A 13,383-nucleotide genomic window follows, 5' to 3' on the forward strand; every position below is an offset into this window, starting at 1 on the left:
TTCCATACAAACTTCCATTGGTGACAACAAACAGTAATTTGAACAAAGATAGGATGATGGGGTGTTGCTGTGTACGCTGAGTCTTTGACAGATGTGTTATTTTCACTTGTGCCAGCCAGCGTGTACAGGTGTGCTACAACTACAACTTCATTTGTACCTTACCAACACTGCCCCAGGACAAAAGGGATTTGCTGCTTTAATTCTTTGATTCCACATGAGGGTAACGGGCTTGGGTCACTATCAGGGACTTGCAGGCAGTCCTGCCATACCACTGGTGCTCTAGTAGCAGCTGAGATGGGTAACCACAGGGCCTGTTAACTATGGATGTTTGAGTAGAAAGCACCTAGGGAAAATCAGTCTCTCTCTTAATCTCAGTAAAATCTTATAACTAAGCCTTCTGCTTTCTTTTCCCCTCAGAAGGGATTCTGCAAAGTTCTTATCCTGTATCAAATAAAATCAAAGTTTAACTGAGCAGATCTTAAAAATTATTTCATTAAAAAACCCCAAACATTCACTTGTGATTTTGATTCACATTGACATATTATACTACTTACCTACTACATCTTTCATCACAGACTTTAGTTTTCAGTTTCTGGACCAGGTGATCTACTAAGTCAGATTCTAAAATCCTTTTCTCCGTCTGTCTGTCTTTCTCAAAGGATTTCACCTATGATGTAGTTCAGCGGTTCTTAACATTGTTGATTCTTAAAATGGCATATGAATAAACTTATTAAATTTAATAAAAACCCAACTGGATTATTCACCCGCTAAAGGTGAAGCAGTCAAAGGTAGGAAGCTATCATCATTACTAACCAGTCTTTGATTACATTTTTCTTTTTCCAACCAACTAATTGTCTTTGCATTCCTAAAGCTTAAACTACCTTGACTACTTGTATTTAACATGGTGATAATGCGTTTTTTAACAGAATGGTGCAAATACCATATTAATACTAGCATATTAGGGCTTTTGAACTAAGGAATTAGAATAGGGCTTGCCTTTCAGATTGCAAGAGTTAGACTTAAACATTTAAACCTTTGAATATCTGCTCAACCTTTACTGGTAAGAGATTAATCAGTAACACCACCATTCACCTCACTAGCATGTTCTGTGTTGGCTTTGCTTCAATAAAGCTACATTAAATCAGTGCTCCATAGTAGTCTTGTGGAAGACATAGATATATTGCATTCTCATCGTCAGAATCTGCTTGTTCATACAGTTGCTGCAGTTACTTACTATCTGTTTCAATGACAAGAGGAGTGAATAACAATAAAAAATATTTTAGTAATGCACCCTGGTTACGTAACATGGCTGTGCCAGATGCTGTCAAATGGCTATTTCTTCCTCAGTCAAAGAATGAATCTTTAGTCAAAGAATAATGATCCTTTTCCTAATGATCCAAAAGCAGGAATATTTAAAAACTTTTAACTTTTGAACGGGTACCAGAATCACAGGCTGCACAGCACAGAAAGTGGTAATTCATGTTGTGACACAGTCCAGTCTTTGCCATTTTAACCTCAGCTTCCAGAGGTGAGGAGTGTGGTGGTTCAGACTCTTGTCTGTTTGAACTATATGGATTTTTTTTTAGATTTATGGTTTAGTTTTGTTTGTTTTGTAACATGAAAAGCAGCCAACTGGAATGAGTCAACTAATTCACTCTGTAGACTCAAAGAAGTCAGAAACAACAGAAAGCTTTTTCCACGTACAGACATCAATAATTCAACATCACGCAATGTTTGCACTAATTTTTTTACTTTTCTTGAGTAAAGGAGGGCTATGAATAACACTGTCATGGAGGAATAATTAGCAACTGAAATTGTACCCGAATTCCATCTACTTATATATGTTATTGAAAACAATAATCATCTTAATAAAAAGAAGACATGTGGAACAACAAATTATAAATCTGAAACGCCTTCAAGCATTCTCTGATCCCACACTTACCTTCACATGACTTCCTTCTTTATCTGACACAAGAGCCACGTATGTAATCCCAGAGCATCTGCAATATTCCTGCAGTTCTTCCTGGGACTAAAATGGCAACGGGAAGAGGAATGGGACGGAAATTTGACACATTATAAAATGATCACTTAAGTAATCAGTGTCTCCTGTCCTTAAAGAAACTTAATAGGGAGCTGTTACAACGATTTTATAAGCTCCTGAGAGGAAAACTTTACTAAGACCACGAGGTGAAACTTCATTATACGTAAATTTATCCACCTAATGCTCCTTAAAATGGTAATCTGTCTGTGTTGGGCAGAGAGAATACCTAGGCCTTGCAGCTCTGGTTTCCACATAGAAGGTCTGGCTGGATCTCAAAGTGCAGGGTCTACGTAACTGCAATGCAGCACCAATCAGTTACTGGCCCACTTCTGCAGTGTCCAGCAACAGCCCAGTCCTGTGGGACTGGTACTCTATCATGAGAGCTGATGCCAGGTGGGTTTCACGTAAACACGAGACCGATTAATGTCTTCAGCGCCGAGCTTACTGAAGGGCCTGCTATGCTGACATAGCAGTAGTTTGCAGGATAGCATTAGGCATAGGCAAGAACTAGTTAAATCTTCATTCCTTATGAATTGCAGGAGAGGAACACAGGGTGATCATGAGACAAGCATAATGATCATAAGGGACTGAAGCCATCAGAAAGGTTATGGCAAAAGATTGTAAAACAGTCAAGTCAATTGAGTGAGCGAGCTCCAAACAGTCTGCTTGGCAGCACATGACAGAATGGGCAGCTGCAGAGTGTTTCTTTGTTAATCACCAACTGGCATACTTGAAGGTGAACAAGACTCCTAATCCTTAGGTAACTGCAGCCACTATTACAAGAGATACCAGCATTGCCATGTAGCTCACTATACCAGTGAGGCAGTAGTGGCTAAAGGTCTACTTTGTTTCAACTGGAGAAAAAAGGGCACATATCAGCTTGCCACTTTCTCTCCCTTCTACCACATACCTCTCCAAGGACTACATGGGGACCCCACAGTGTATCTAGTAGTTTGGTTTACTGAACTGTTTTTTTTAATAGTACAATGATGTCAATATTCCCTCTCTGACAGTCTCCAGCCATCTAGATATATTTAAAAGTTGCTGCTACATTTCTGTTCCAGACATGCCCTTTACTAAGGATTAACTCATTAATTCATGGACTTTACTTGCAGCCCTCACTGAAATGAAAATTTAGTGCCATGACTAGTATAAAATATGCTTCTCTGAAGGATCCTCACTAACTGGCCTCATTTTAAATTCATTATACCTTTTCACTTCCTTGATTTCAATAGGCCTTGGGACTCCATGCTCAGTGTATAATCGGGGAAGGTCACTTAATTCCTCTGTGCTCTGAGAAGTGCATAAAGATCCTCCATCGCACTTTCAAATATTCCAGGAGATAGAGAGGAAGAATGCTGCAAGGCCAGTGACACTTCCTTAATATTCCTGTATCTGAGTAACAGATATGGCAGGGGTTGGGAGAGACCTTTAGAGATCATCTAGTCCAACCCCCCTGCTAAAGCAGGTCTACCTAGATCAGGTCACACAGGAACACATCCAGGTAGGTTTTGAAAACCTTCAGAGAAGGAGACTCCACACCCTCCCTGGGCAGCCTGTGCCAGGCTGAACAGTGGAACAGTTTTTCATTACGTTTAAATGGAACTTGTGTTCCAGCTTCTTTCCATTACCCCTTGTCCTGTCACTAAATATACCAGAAAAAAAGTGATGCCCCAACCTCCTGACACCCACCATTTAGATATTTGTAAATATTAATGAGATCCCCCCTCAGTCTCCTCTTCTCTAGAATAAACAGCCCCAGATCCTGCAGCCTTTCCTCCTAGAATGCTCCAATCCTCTGGTCATCAGGGGGCTACATGTTCAGTTTTATGGGTCTAACTGAATAAAAACTAGAAAATAAACAGAAAAAAAGATGGATTGAGGCCACACTAATCTTACAGAACAAAAATAGAATTAACACATAGAGACAGAAATTCTACCTGGGACCAGTGATACATTATTTCAGCTGGAATTCCTGCAGTCCAGAGTTTCTGAACAATATGGATAGCTCTGCCCATTGACATCTGACCAACGCTTACAACCAGCAAGTCACATGAGCTGACAGAAACCTAAAAGGAAATTAAAAACAAGGGGACAATAATAGCTGCAACACCCACTTTTCCCCTTCATAAGGCAGTTAGTGTAACAAAGAAGGATAAATATACTGACATTTTCCAAAATGCATCAGGCTGAGTTAGACTCACCTCTTTTTAGAGCCATAACCCACCTAAGCATGTTTGAATGTCACTGCAGCTTAATTCCATCTAGACAGCCTCAGCTTGCCAAGCATCCTAGCCTGTTTGTGCTCTTCCTTCCTTCCTTCCTTCCCACTCTGCTTAGCAATCTTTATTTATTTTTATAAAGACAAGTTAATAAATACACATTCCACAACCAAGTGAAATTGTGGGACAGTGCTTTCTACAAAGCAGCCTATATTGTTTTCTTCCATCTCCACCTTCTACACTTTTTTTTATAAAAGGAGAAGTGGTACAGGCAACGCAACTGTTATTAAGCTAAATATCTACAGTCGTACTCTTTCATCTGAAACAACCTACAGGCTGAGAAAAACATCCCCGTTAAATTAAAAGGATGGAAGCCTGAAAATCCCCTCTTTCCCTAGTTTTTATTTTACTAAATAATTCTATGTAGAGAAACACAAGAGGAAACTGGTCGTCGTGATGTTTGCCGTCTGTTTAATTATGGTATTATTTTGGAATACATCTTAACATCTTTGTTTTTCCCTCTTTTCTGTCTCTAATTAGGTTCCTGAACTGTCAGGAGTTAAAAAAAACAAACCACCCCCTCCCAAGAAACTGACTTACAGAATCCTCCACACTGGATACAGCAGCAGTTATTTTATCGATAGCAATGCTGACTCCAACAGCTGAAGGAACTGGTCCTACTGTCTGTGGTCCCCTAAACTGTGGAATCTCAAAACAAAACAAAAAAACCAACAAAATGGAAGATGAAGAAATAGTTCTCTTTGCAAAATGTCAAAGTTGTCTTAATTTCTTCTTTTTTTTTAAATTTAAATTAATTAAAGGAGATGAACACATACCAGATGATCGTATCTACCCCCTGCAGCAAGAATTTCAGGCACAGTTCTTTGTCTTCTTTTGATGTATGCTATAAACTGAAAGATAATGCCATTGTGCTGCTGTATTTTGTAAACTAGTCCCAGATTTATAGAAACCTGTAAAATAAAAACTGGTGTGTGTACGAGACCTTTACCAATATAACCAGCTGACATAACTGATTTTCTTTTAGCAGGATAATTTGAGAACACTGTTCTCACAAACAAAAGACATACAGAAACACTCCTTTACCTAAAAAAAAAACAATTAAAATACTATTAAAAATAAGGAAGTGATATTTTGAGAGACCTGTACCACAAAACCCAAACAGCAAGTCTGAAGGCAGGTGGAAGTGGGGAGGCCTTTAGTAATCATTAGCTTTCTGTCATTTAAAAATATTTATAGTTTGTTTCAAAACTTGAAAAATTCCTTTATGTTCTAGATAATATCTTCAATCTTGGCTGGGGTAAAAAAGTGTGTCATTAGACGGAAATTAAGCCATAGACTTCTGACTGGAAGAGGTATTTTTCTTGAAATATATCTTAAAAAAACCCCATAAAACAAAACAAATCACACAAACAAATCAATGCCAGTATTTTTACTTGCCATCAAAATAAACTTAAGATGTACGTTTCTATTCTAAAATACCATTACTTTGTTTCCTGCCAAATTACAAGGCCCAGAAGCCCATAGATCCACTGATTTATTAGCAGAATATTTTACAAACCTGAAGTTTTATTCCAAGTTGCTTTAACAGACCAACGATTTCCTCCAAATCCTTCATGCCATGCTTCAACAGCTGAGTGACACCTGGCTTTTGCTTTATTGTTGTGTTTAAAAATGGAAACACATTACTTGCTTCTCCCTTCTGCTCAATGAATCTGTAGAGTCGAGAAAGCTAAAAACAAAAAAAAATCAAATTAAAAAAACCCTCATAGGTGGCACTACTAACAGCACTCACAGCAAGTCGTATCTAAAAAAGAAGAAAAATATTTGATTTGGTATAAGAAAAATATCTACCCTGTTTGCTTCTTTTGTGCAGTAGCCTGTTCTTATTGTGAGTTGAAGAATGGAATGGACAGGAACAAGTCTCATTGGGGTGTCCAGAAGTGAACCTCAACTCTTTTGCATATTCATCAACATTTGCAGACGATTAAAATTTTACTAAAATTACTAATTGCAAAATATTACTAACTTGTAGCAAGTCACAAGGAAATGAGCACTGAATAAAAAGTACTTACGCTATTTGATGCGAGAGAAAGATTACAGAATTTGGCTTCTACTTCTCTTCTAGTTAGCTTTTCAGTCTACAAGAGAAACAGATTCAAACATATTCAACAACTGCGTTACCAAAAAAAGTTACTATTGCCGAGAAGAATTAAAATACAAGTTTCCAATGCTTTTGCATTTACAAACTGCAATAACACTGTAAAAGAACGGTAAATAACACATCTTCCACCGGTCTTGTAGTGAGGCCAGATTTGGCTTGGTTTCAAGAAGCAATAAAAAGTAGAAAAATACCAACTTTGAGAAAAGCACTTCTGCATAAATAGTGGAATGCTTATTAATTTAAACAAGAATAAAATTAAATAAAAAAAGATACTTTGTTGGAATTTAAAAATTATCTTAATTATTCAAATGAATTTAATCTGTTTGCTCATAAGGCATAAAAAACCCCATGATATAAAGATGTGTTTTCAGAGTTTTATTTAATAGCCTACCAGTTCTTCATTATACAGGTGAATAATAAAACTTCCCAACCCAGAAGTAACAGAAAACTAAGTTCACAGCCCAAAGATAGCCAGTCTTTTTATGCATCAACAAGATATTCATTGTTGTGCTGGCTGTTACTCGTTTTTAGAGACAGTTCCAAAAATAAACTACTTTACAGTGATGACTACAGAGATTAGATTAATAATTAATATCTTACCACAGCATCATACAGAATGATATAGACTTGATTGAGTTTATCCTCTGGTATCCCACAGTGCAAAAGTATAGCTTTCAGTAAGGCAGTGTGGTTCAAGTAAATACTGTAATTTCTCTCCTAATAAAGGATAGAAAAAGAAAGGAAGAAAATACATAGTTTTACTTGTGTTCCATTTGAATAATTCATAAACATTTAATAATAGTTCAAAACTAACTGCAGACCTCTCCTTCCAGCACCTTACCTTCCATCTAGAACTAAAGAATGGCAGGGCTAGTCCCATTCTACAGCCATCACTTGTCTGACAGAAGAAAGATGTTACTTCAATAGCATTCAATTAGTATTTCCTCTGCACACAAACCTATGCTTCATTTTTACCCACAAAGTGTTATTTTTAATTTAAACGACAGTGTCTTATAACTGACTATCAATGAAATGTGAAATCAGTCCTGTGCACACTAATGATAAAGGAACTGTCCTTTTTAAACACACTAGATTAAATGTTTACTTAAGACTAAAATTTTAGGGTGGTATTGAGAGCAATGAGGAGGATTAAATCATCTACCTGTAGCACTGGAAACTCTTGAATGATTTCTGAAATGGCATAAATTGTTTCTGCTATAGGCAAAAAGCTATTTCCAGTAGATGTAATGATGTCAAATGCACATTCTAGGAGTTCTTTGGGATGACAGCGATCTAACTTCCGAGGTCTGAAAACTCGTTCTATACAGTACCTGAAGGAAACATTGAAAAACAAATCAACGTCTTCAGTGGTCAGTGTCACAAAGCATGACATCCATGCAAAACCTCACCTCTACGTTCCTCACCTTTTCAAGTTTGTTATGTTATTTCTAGCTACAAATCTGGCAAAAGGAATCTGAAAATCAAAATACAAGAAAAATGTTGAAACAAAACATTCAGTCTAACTAGGATCTGAAACTCGAGATTAATTACTACTGTGCACTACTACTCTCATGTGTACCTTAAATATTTGCCATACACAAGTAATATTAATCTAACCATCCATGCTGCATTTTAAATAAAAACACCACCCTCCCTCCAAGTTCCTAGAAGGGCTTGGAGAGGGACACAAGGACATTTCTTAATCACCCTAATGCATGCAAAATAATACGTTATAAATTGACTATGAGCATATTAAAATGTAGAAGCAGATGTTCTGATGTTTACATAAAGAGAATAAAGTTTGTTTTAAATAAACCTTTGGTCAACACATTTTCCAAAACAAGTAAGTCCAACAGAAAGATTAATTTTGCAGATCCAGCACAAACCTTGAACAGCGAATCATGTTGTATAGCTTGATGTTATACATGTAAGGGAAAGGTAAGTCAAATTGACCTTAAATTAATGAAATAGAATATAAAAAGGACAGATTCTTTAACCATCATTGATAAATTAAAAATACAGCTTAAAGAATTCAGGTGTAAAACTGAGTGCAACGTAATTAATTAGGCCAACATTGTACATAACTGGGTATTATTGACAGATAAATCCTGGACGGTAGAATTTGAAACGCACAAACAGCAACTCCTCTCAAGACAGAATGATCCTTGACAACATCTGTTTCAGGCAGATTAAACTGACTTTATACAAAGACATTTAAATAAGAAAGAGCTCATGGAATGGTAGAGTTGGAAGGGACTTTCAGAAATCATGTAGTCCAACCACCCTACTAAACACAGGTCCACTTAGATCAGGTCCGCACAGGAACGCGTCCAGATGGGTTCTGAAGACCTCCAGAGAAGGAGACTCCATTCCTTCCCTGGGCAGCCTGTGCCAGGGCTTCCTGACCTTAACAATTAAACAGTTTTTCCTTATGTTTAAATGGAACTTTTTGTGTTCCAGCTTCATACCATTACACCTTGTCCTGTCACTAGATACAACAAAAAAAAAGTGATACCCCAACCACAAGACATCCACCAGTTAGGTATTTATAAATATTTTAATGAGATCCCCCCTCAGTCTCCTCTTCTCTAGATTAAACAGCCCCAGTTCCCACAGCCTTTCCTCATAAGGAAGATGCTCCGGTCCCCTGATCATCTTGGTGGTCCTGCACTATACTCTTTCCAGAAGTTATGGGTGAGAAGTGTCAAAAGCCTTGCTGAAGTCAAGGTAGATGACATCTGCTGCTCTCCCCTCATCTAGCCAACCAGTTATGCCCTTGTAGAAGGCTATCAGCTTGGTCAAACAGGATTTCCCCTTGGTGAATCCATGTTGACTCCCCCTGGTAACCATCTTTTCCTTCATGTGTTTATCGACAACATTCAGGATGAGTTGTTCCATTATGTTTCCAGGGATGGAGGTGAGGCTGACCAGCCTGTATTTTCCTGTGTCCTCCTTCTTGCTCTTTTTGAAGACTGGAGTGGGAAAATTAGAATTGTCCCTGGAAAAACATTATGTTATATGTGCCAGTACACAAACAAACCAGCACTGTCATATATCACATTTTAATATGGCAGTAATTTCACTTGTGTTAAAAGAAAGAAAACAGAAAAGAAAAAGTCTATCTCTTCCCTATGTGGTGAAGGATCCAGATGTCAAGATGAGGAATACAGCACTAAGGGATACAGGAATAGACACTGAAAGATACACTACTTGAACAGCTAGAAGTGTAAGCCTAAACCAAATTTGTGACTAGTGAATCAAAGGTACCTACAAACACCAGAGAACTCCTGAAACTCAGCTTTGTTTGCAGTGATGATACTACTTACTCTGAGGTCATAAGGAAGCATTACCAGCATCCCACTGTGATCCATGAAATACGAAGCTTCATTATGTTCATATAGCTTTTTATTTCTGGGCATCAGCAGTGGAGTGTGCAGCTTGATGGCTCCTGCACAAAACCAGTAAAATACTTTTATCTTCCATTTCAGAAGTAACATCTGTGTTTTAAAAGTTTGTGAAAAACTTTACAGGGCATGATAATCTCAACCAATGCCTTTTCAAAATGACATTATTCAAGTGCCCTTAATTGACTTCCGTCTTCCACCATTCAAAGAAAACCATCAAACAAACTCTGATGTTCAATCTTGCATGCTTCTGGGGCTCAGGAGGCAGCCCACAGAGAAACGGAGGAGAACTGCCAATTCCATAGCCCCAGCAGTATCCTCACCTTGCCCTCCCTCTTTACACACCATCTTCAACACAAACGTGCATTCAAAACAGATGAGAAACTACAGATACCAGTAGTATTGTTTTGGACTAGAGGCACTTCCATAGAAAACAAACACTCTTCAGAGGTGTTACATCCCATGTCTCAAAAATGTACCAGAACTGTTTACGGTTCACTTTAAGACCTCATAAATATTTTTTTCCTGGCTATACTTTGCAACCACTTGTCTATATGAATCCAGCCTTCACTGAAGACTTTATTAACTATTAACAGTATTATCACTAATCACTGAAAAACACTATTCTGTTTTAAATTACCTACTGATTCTCAAACACCTATTTTATCATAAAAACTTTACTCATTGCTTCTATTAGATTTCAACATAAACATTTAAATTGAGGGGAAAAAAAGCACGTCAAACACAAGTAAATGCTTCGAAATATTACAGACAGCAGATAAAATCTAACGGAAAAAAGACAGATATCCCCCCAGTGTTTTTTTCCAAAAGAATTTAAACATTTCAATTTCTAAAATGCTGACAAATGCTTTCCAAAGTCTGACAAGCTTCAAATGGTGGTGGTGGTAGGGAAGCAATTTCTCCATACTCGACATTGCATTTTTCAGTTTCTCGTTCTTTTCTATCAACAGACCATGATCATGCTTAATCCCATTATGATATATTGGGAAATCTCCTGAACTCCTAAAAGTAATGCAGTTATAACATTTCAAATGAGACTGTGTGTGCATAAGTTTTCTTCCTCTCTTGAAAAGTAATTTGAAGCAAAAAAAGCTCTTTTAGGCCATTCCCATTCTGGCTATGTTCAGAGATGGGTTACTCTGCTATATGGATGCTTGTTCTTTCCCTACAGACCTATCCTTATATTCAGATTTGGATTTTACATAACATTCCCTACTTCTAAAAGCTTGTACAGACTTACCAGAAGAACTGAGTACATTTAAAGATATAATTAAGATTTTCACTTTTCTTTCTGTAGAAAATTTAAATAATTCAGATTTTAAGTAAACAGCCATTAATGAGATGTCAAAATAACAGCAAAAAATAATGTAAAACTTCAAATGATATGGAACTCCTGAATATACTTTCTGACTCGTGATGGCAGTAAAACCATTTCACTCTATTAAATCCATTCAGTCACGAAAAAGGAAGTGAATGACATTTGTAAACACACCCACCGTGTCTTTTAAATATCCGGCTGACAGTCTCACATACATGCTGCTGTATCTTGGTTGCCCAAATAGAAAAACTACCCTGAAACCATCACAAACAAAATGTACATATATGAATTCATATGCTGTGAACACTCCAGGCAATACAGGCAATCATTCCATGTCTTATAGGCAAGATGCATCCCACCATAATAAATTGTAGTGCTTACATGACAAAAAATAACTACAGCTACACAAAGCATTATTGTACTGTTTGCCTTGCATTTCTTTAGATTTAGAAAGATTTGGGAGTTGAGAATTTGAGCAGGATTACTTTGATTGCCATGATTAGAAAGCGGTAATGCATTCTGTTGGCAGGCGAAAGTAGTCTGACATAAATTCAGAATAAAGAAAATAATCATCTGGACATTAGCTTAAAGCTTTAACTGCTACAATCAAACACCACTCATTTCTTCATTGAAAAATGAATGCAAGGTTCAAACAGGAAGTGGTTACTCAAATCCATGGAGTACATATTGGGCTTTAAAAAGGAATTTATCTGAAGACATCTTAAGACATCATGTAATTCTCTCAAACATGTTATAAACATCTTTTTTAAAAAACACCCATGCGTCCCCTAAACACCCACAAACCTTCAGCATGTCACTGTCATAAGTGTAGTCTATAGCTGGAGAGATACGCTGTGAGAAGATCTGACTCATCATGGTTCGGTAGGCCTTGCCATCCACATTTGCTAAGGTATGGTGGAGTACTTCATGGAGTTCAGACTCTTCCATCTGTGGTGGTGGAAGGTGTTCACTTTTTAACAGCTCCACAGCTGTTGGTCGTGCTGCAGGATCATGGTTCAGGAGCCATGTAATAACCAATCTCTACAAATTACATAAAAATGTTATAGTTTAGGAGCTCAACAAGAGATAAAAAACCCCAGGATCCGAATCTTTGGGGTGGATATTATTTGCTTATTAAATTCTAAGTATTTTTTATTATCTGAATAAACTTTACTAAAAGACAAACACATGTGTCTCCCGGGATGATAAAATAGTTACTCTCCTTTGTTATTTTATGTTATGTTAGCTCTGGCATCTCTATTAACAGAGTTAGGAGAGAGCAGAATCATATACATAACAACAAAGATTCGAGTGTTACAGATATTAAAGAATGGGGAACATTCCTGGCATATTTTAATAAACTGTAGGACATGGAAACATTTTAATGGTACTAGTAATATACAGATTGCTGACTCATAGGCATAACAGACAAAAAGCTAATGTCAGTCATCAATAGAAGAGTCCACTGACACAAGGAAAGTGTTATCTAGATGGTCCAGAAAATATTTCAGTGTTCATTATCACTTCATTTCTCTGTCAAGGAGGCATCCAGAACAGCTCTCGGCAGCTCTTTTCAAGCTCAGGGCAGTCAGTTTTGCTTGCACTCTCTTCTGTGACACAGACTTCTTTCAGAAGCTTTTCTTAAACAACACAGCTATTTGTCTGAGCGTAAAAGTCAAAATTGTATGTCAAAGCTTAAAAGGCAGGCCAGTGAACTCATTTCTTTATGACTGTGCTCAAGGAATTTTGTGGGTAAGGGAATTTCCACATCAACTTTGTGTATTATTTTCAGTTGGTTTTTTTTCCTTATTTTGTTCCAATGGCAAGTAGTAAGAACATGGCAGAGATTGTTAGTTTAAAATTAAGTGGGAAAACAGCAATTAAGGCTTCTTGGCAATGAATACCTAACAGTTAAAATGTCTTCAAAATTACCTGCTTTGCATGCTTGACTTCATCAAAGTCCTTAGGGAACACGATAGTGGGCTACAAAAAAAAAATTACAACAAAACTAAAACCACATTTGAATTACAACAAGCAGTCCAGCTTGCCCAGGCTAGCCTCACTTTTAAGTTCTACATATTTAAACAGAGAAACTAAGCATTTTTATTGACCTAGGAGAAAAAACTCTCACTCAAACAAAAAAAAGCCTATATGACACGTCTAGTTTGAAGAGCTAAAAAGAATGTTGCTGGAAT

General features: G+C 37.2%; 1 protein-coding gene across 13 annotated transcripts in view; it reads right to left on the reverse strand.

The window, feature by feature from the left end:
- EIF2AK4 (eukaryotic translation initiation factor 2 alpha kinase 4) overlaps positions 1-13,383 on the reverse strand; it is a 42,057-nt gene that overhangs the window by 7,320 nt on the left and 21,354 nt on the right. For 6 of the 13 annotated variants that reach the window (XM_061998681.1, XM_061998682.1, XM_061998683.1 and 3 more), the window contains 14 exons: positions 13,121-13,171; positions 11,993-12,229; positions 11,367-11,442; positions 9,772-9,893; positions 7,870-7,919; positions 7,608-7,776; positions 7,046-7,162; positions 6,357-6,422; positions 5,843-6,013; positions 5,100-5,234; positions 4,864-4,971; positions 3,982-4,110; positions 1,943-2,029; positions 555-667 (listed from right to left, as the gene is read on the reverse strand). In XM_061998681.1, coding sequence (XP_061854665.1) covers positions 555-667; positions 1,943-2,029; positions 3,982-4,110; positions 4,864-4,971; positions 5,100-5,234; positions 5,843-6,013; positions 6,357-6,422; positions 7,046-7,162; positions 7,608-7,776; positions 7,870-7,919; positions 9,772-9,893; positions 11,367-11,442; positions 11,993-12,229; positions 13,121-13,171 — 1,631 coding nt within the window. Of the gene's footprint in view, positions 1-554; positions 705-1,092; positions 1,238-1,942; positions 2,030-3,251; positions 3,437-3,622; positions 3,892-3,981; positions 4,111-4,863; positions 4,972-5,099; positions 5,235-5,842; positions 6,014-6,356; positions 6,423-7,045; positions 7,163-7,607; positions 7,777-7,869; positions 7,920-9,771; positions 9,894-11,366; positions 11,443-11,992; positions 12,230-13,120; positions 13,172-13,383 lie in introns of those variants that run through there. The other 7 variants (XM_061998686.1, XM_061998689.1, XR_009818965.1 and 4 more) reach the window with 7 other exon arrangements.

The sequence above is a fragment of the Colius striatus genome, chromosome 6, assembly GCF_028858725.1.
Source record: "Colius striatus isolate bColStr4 chromosome 6, bColStr4.1.hap1, whole genome shotgun sequence".
NCBI lineage: Eukaryota > Metazoa > Chordata > Aves > Coliiformes > Coliidae > Colius > Colius striatus.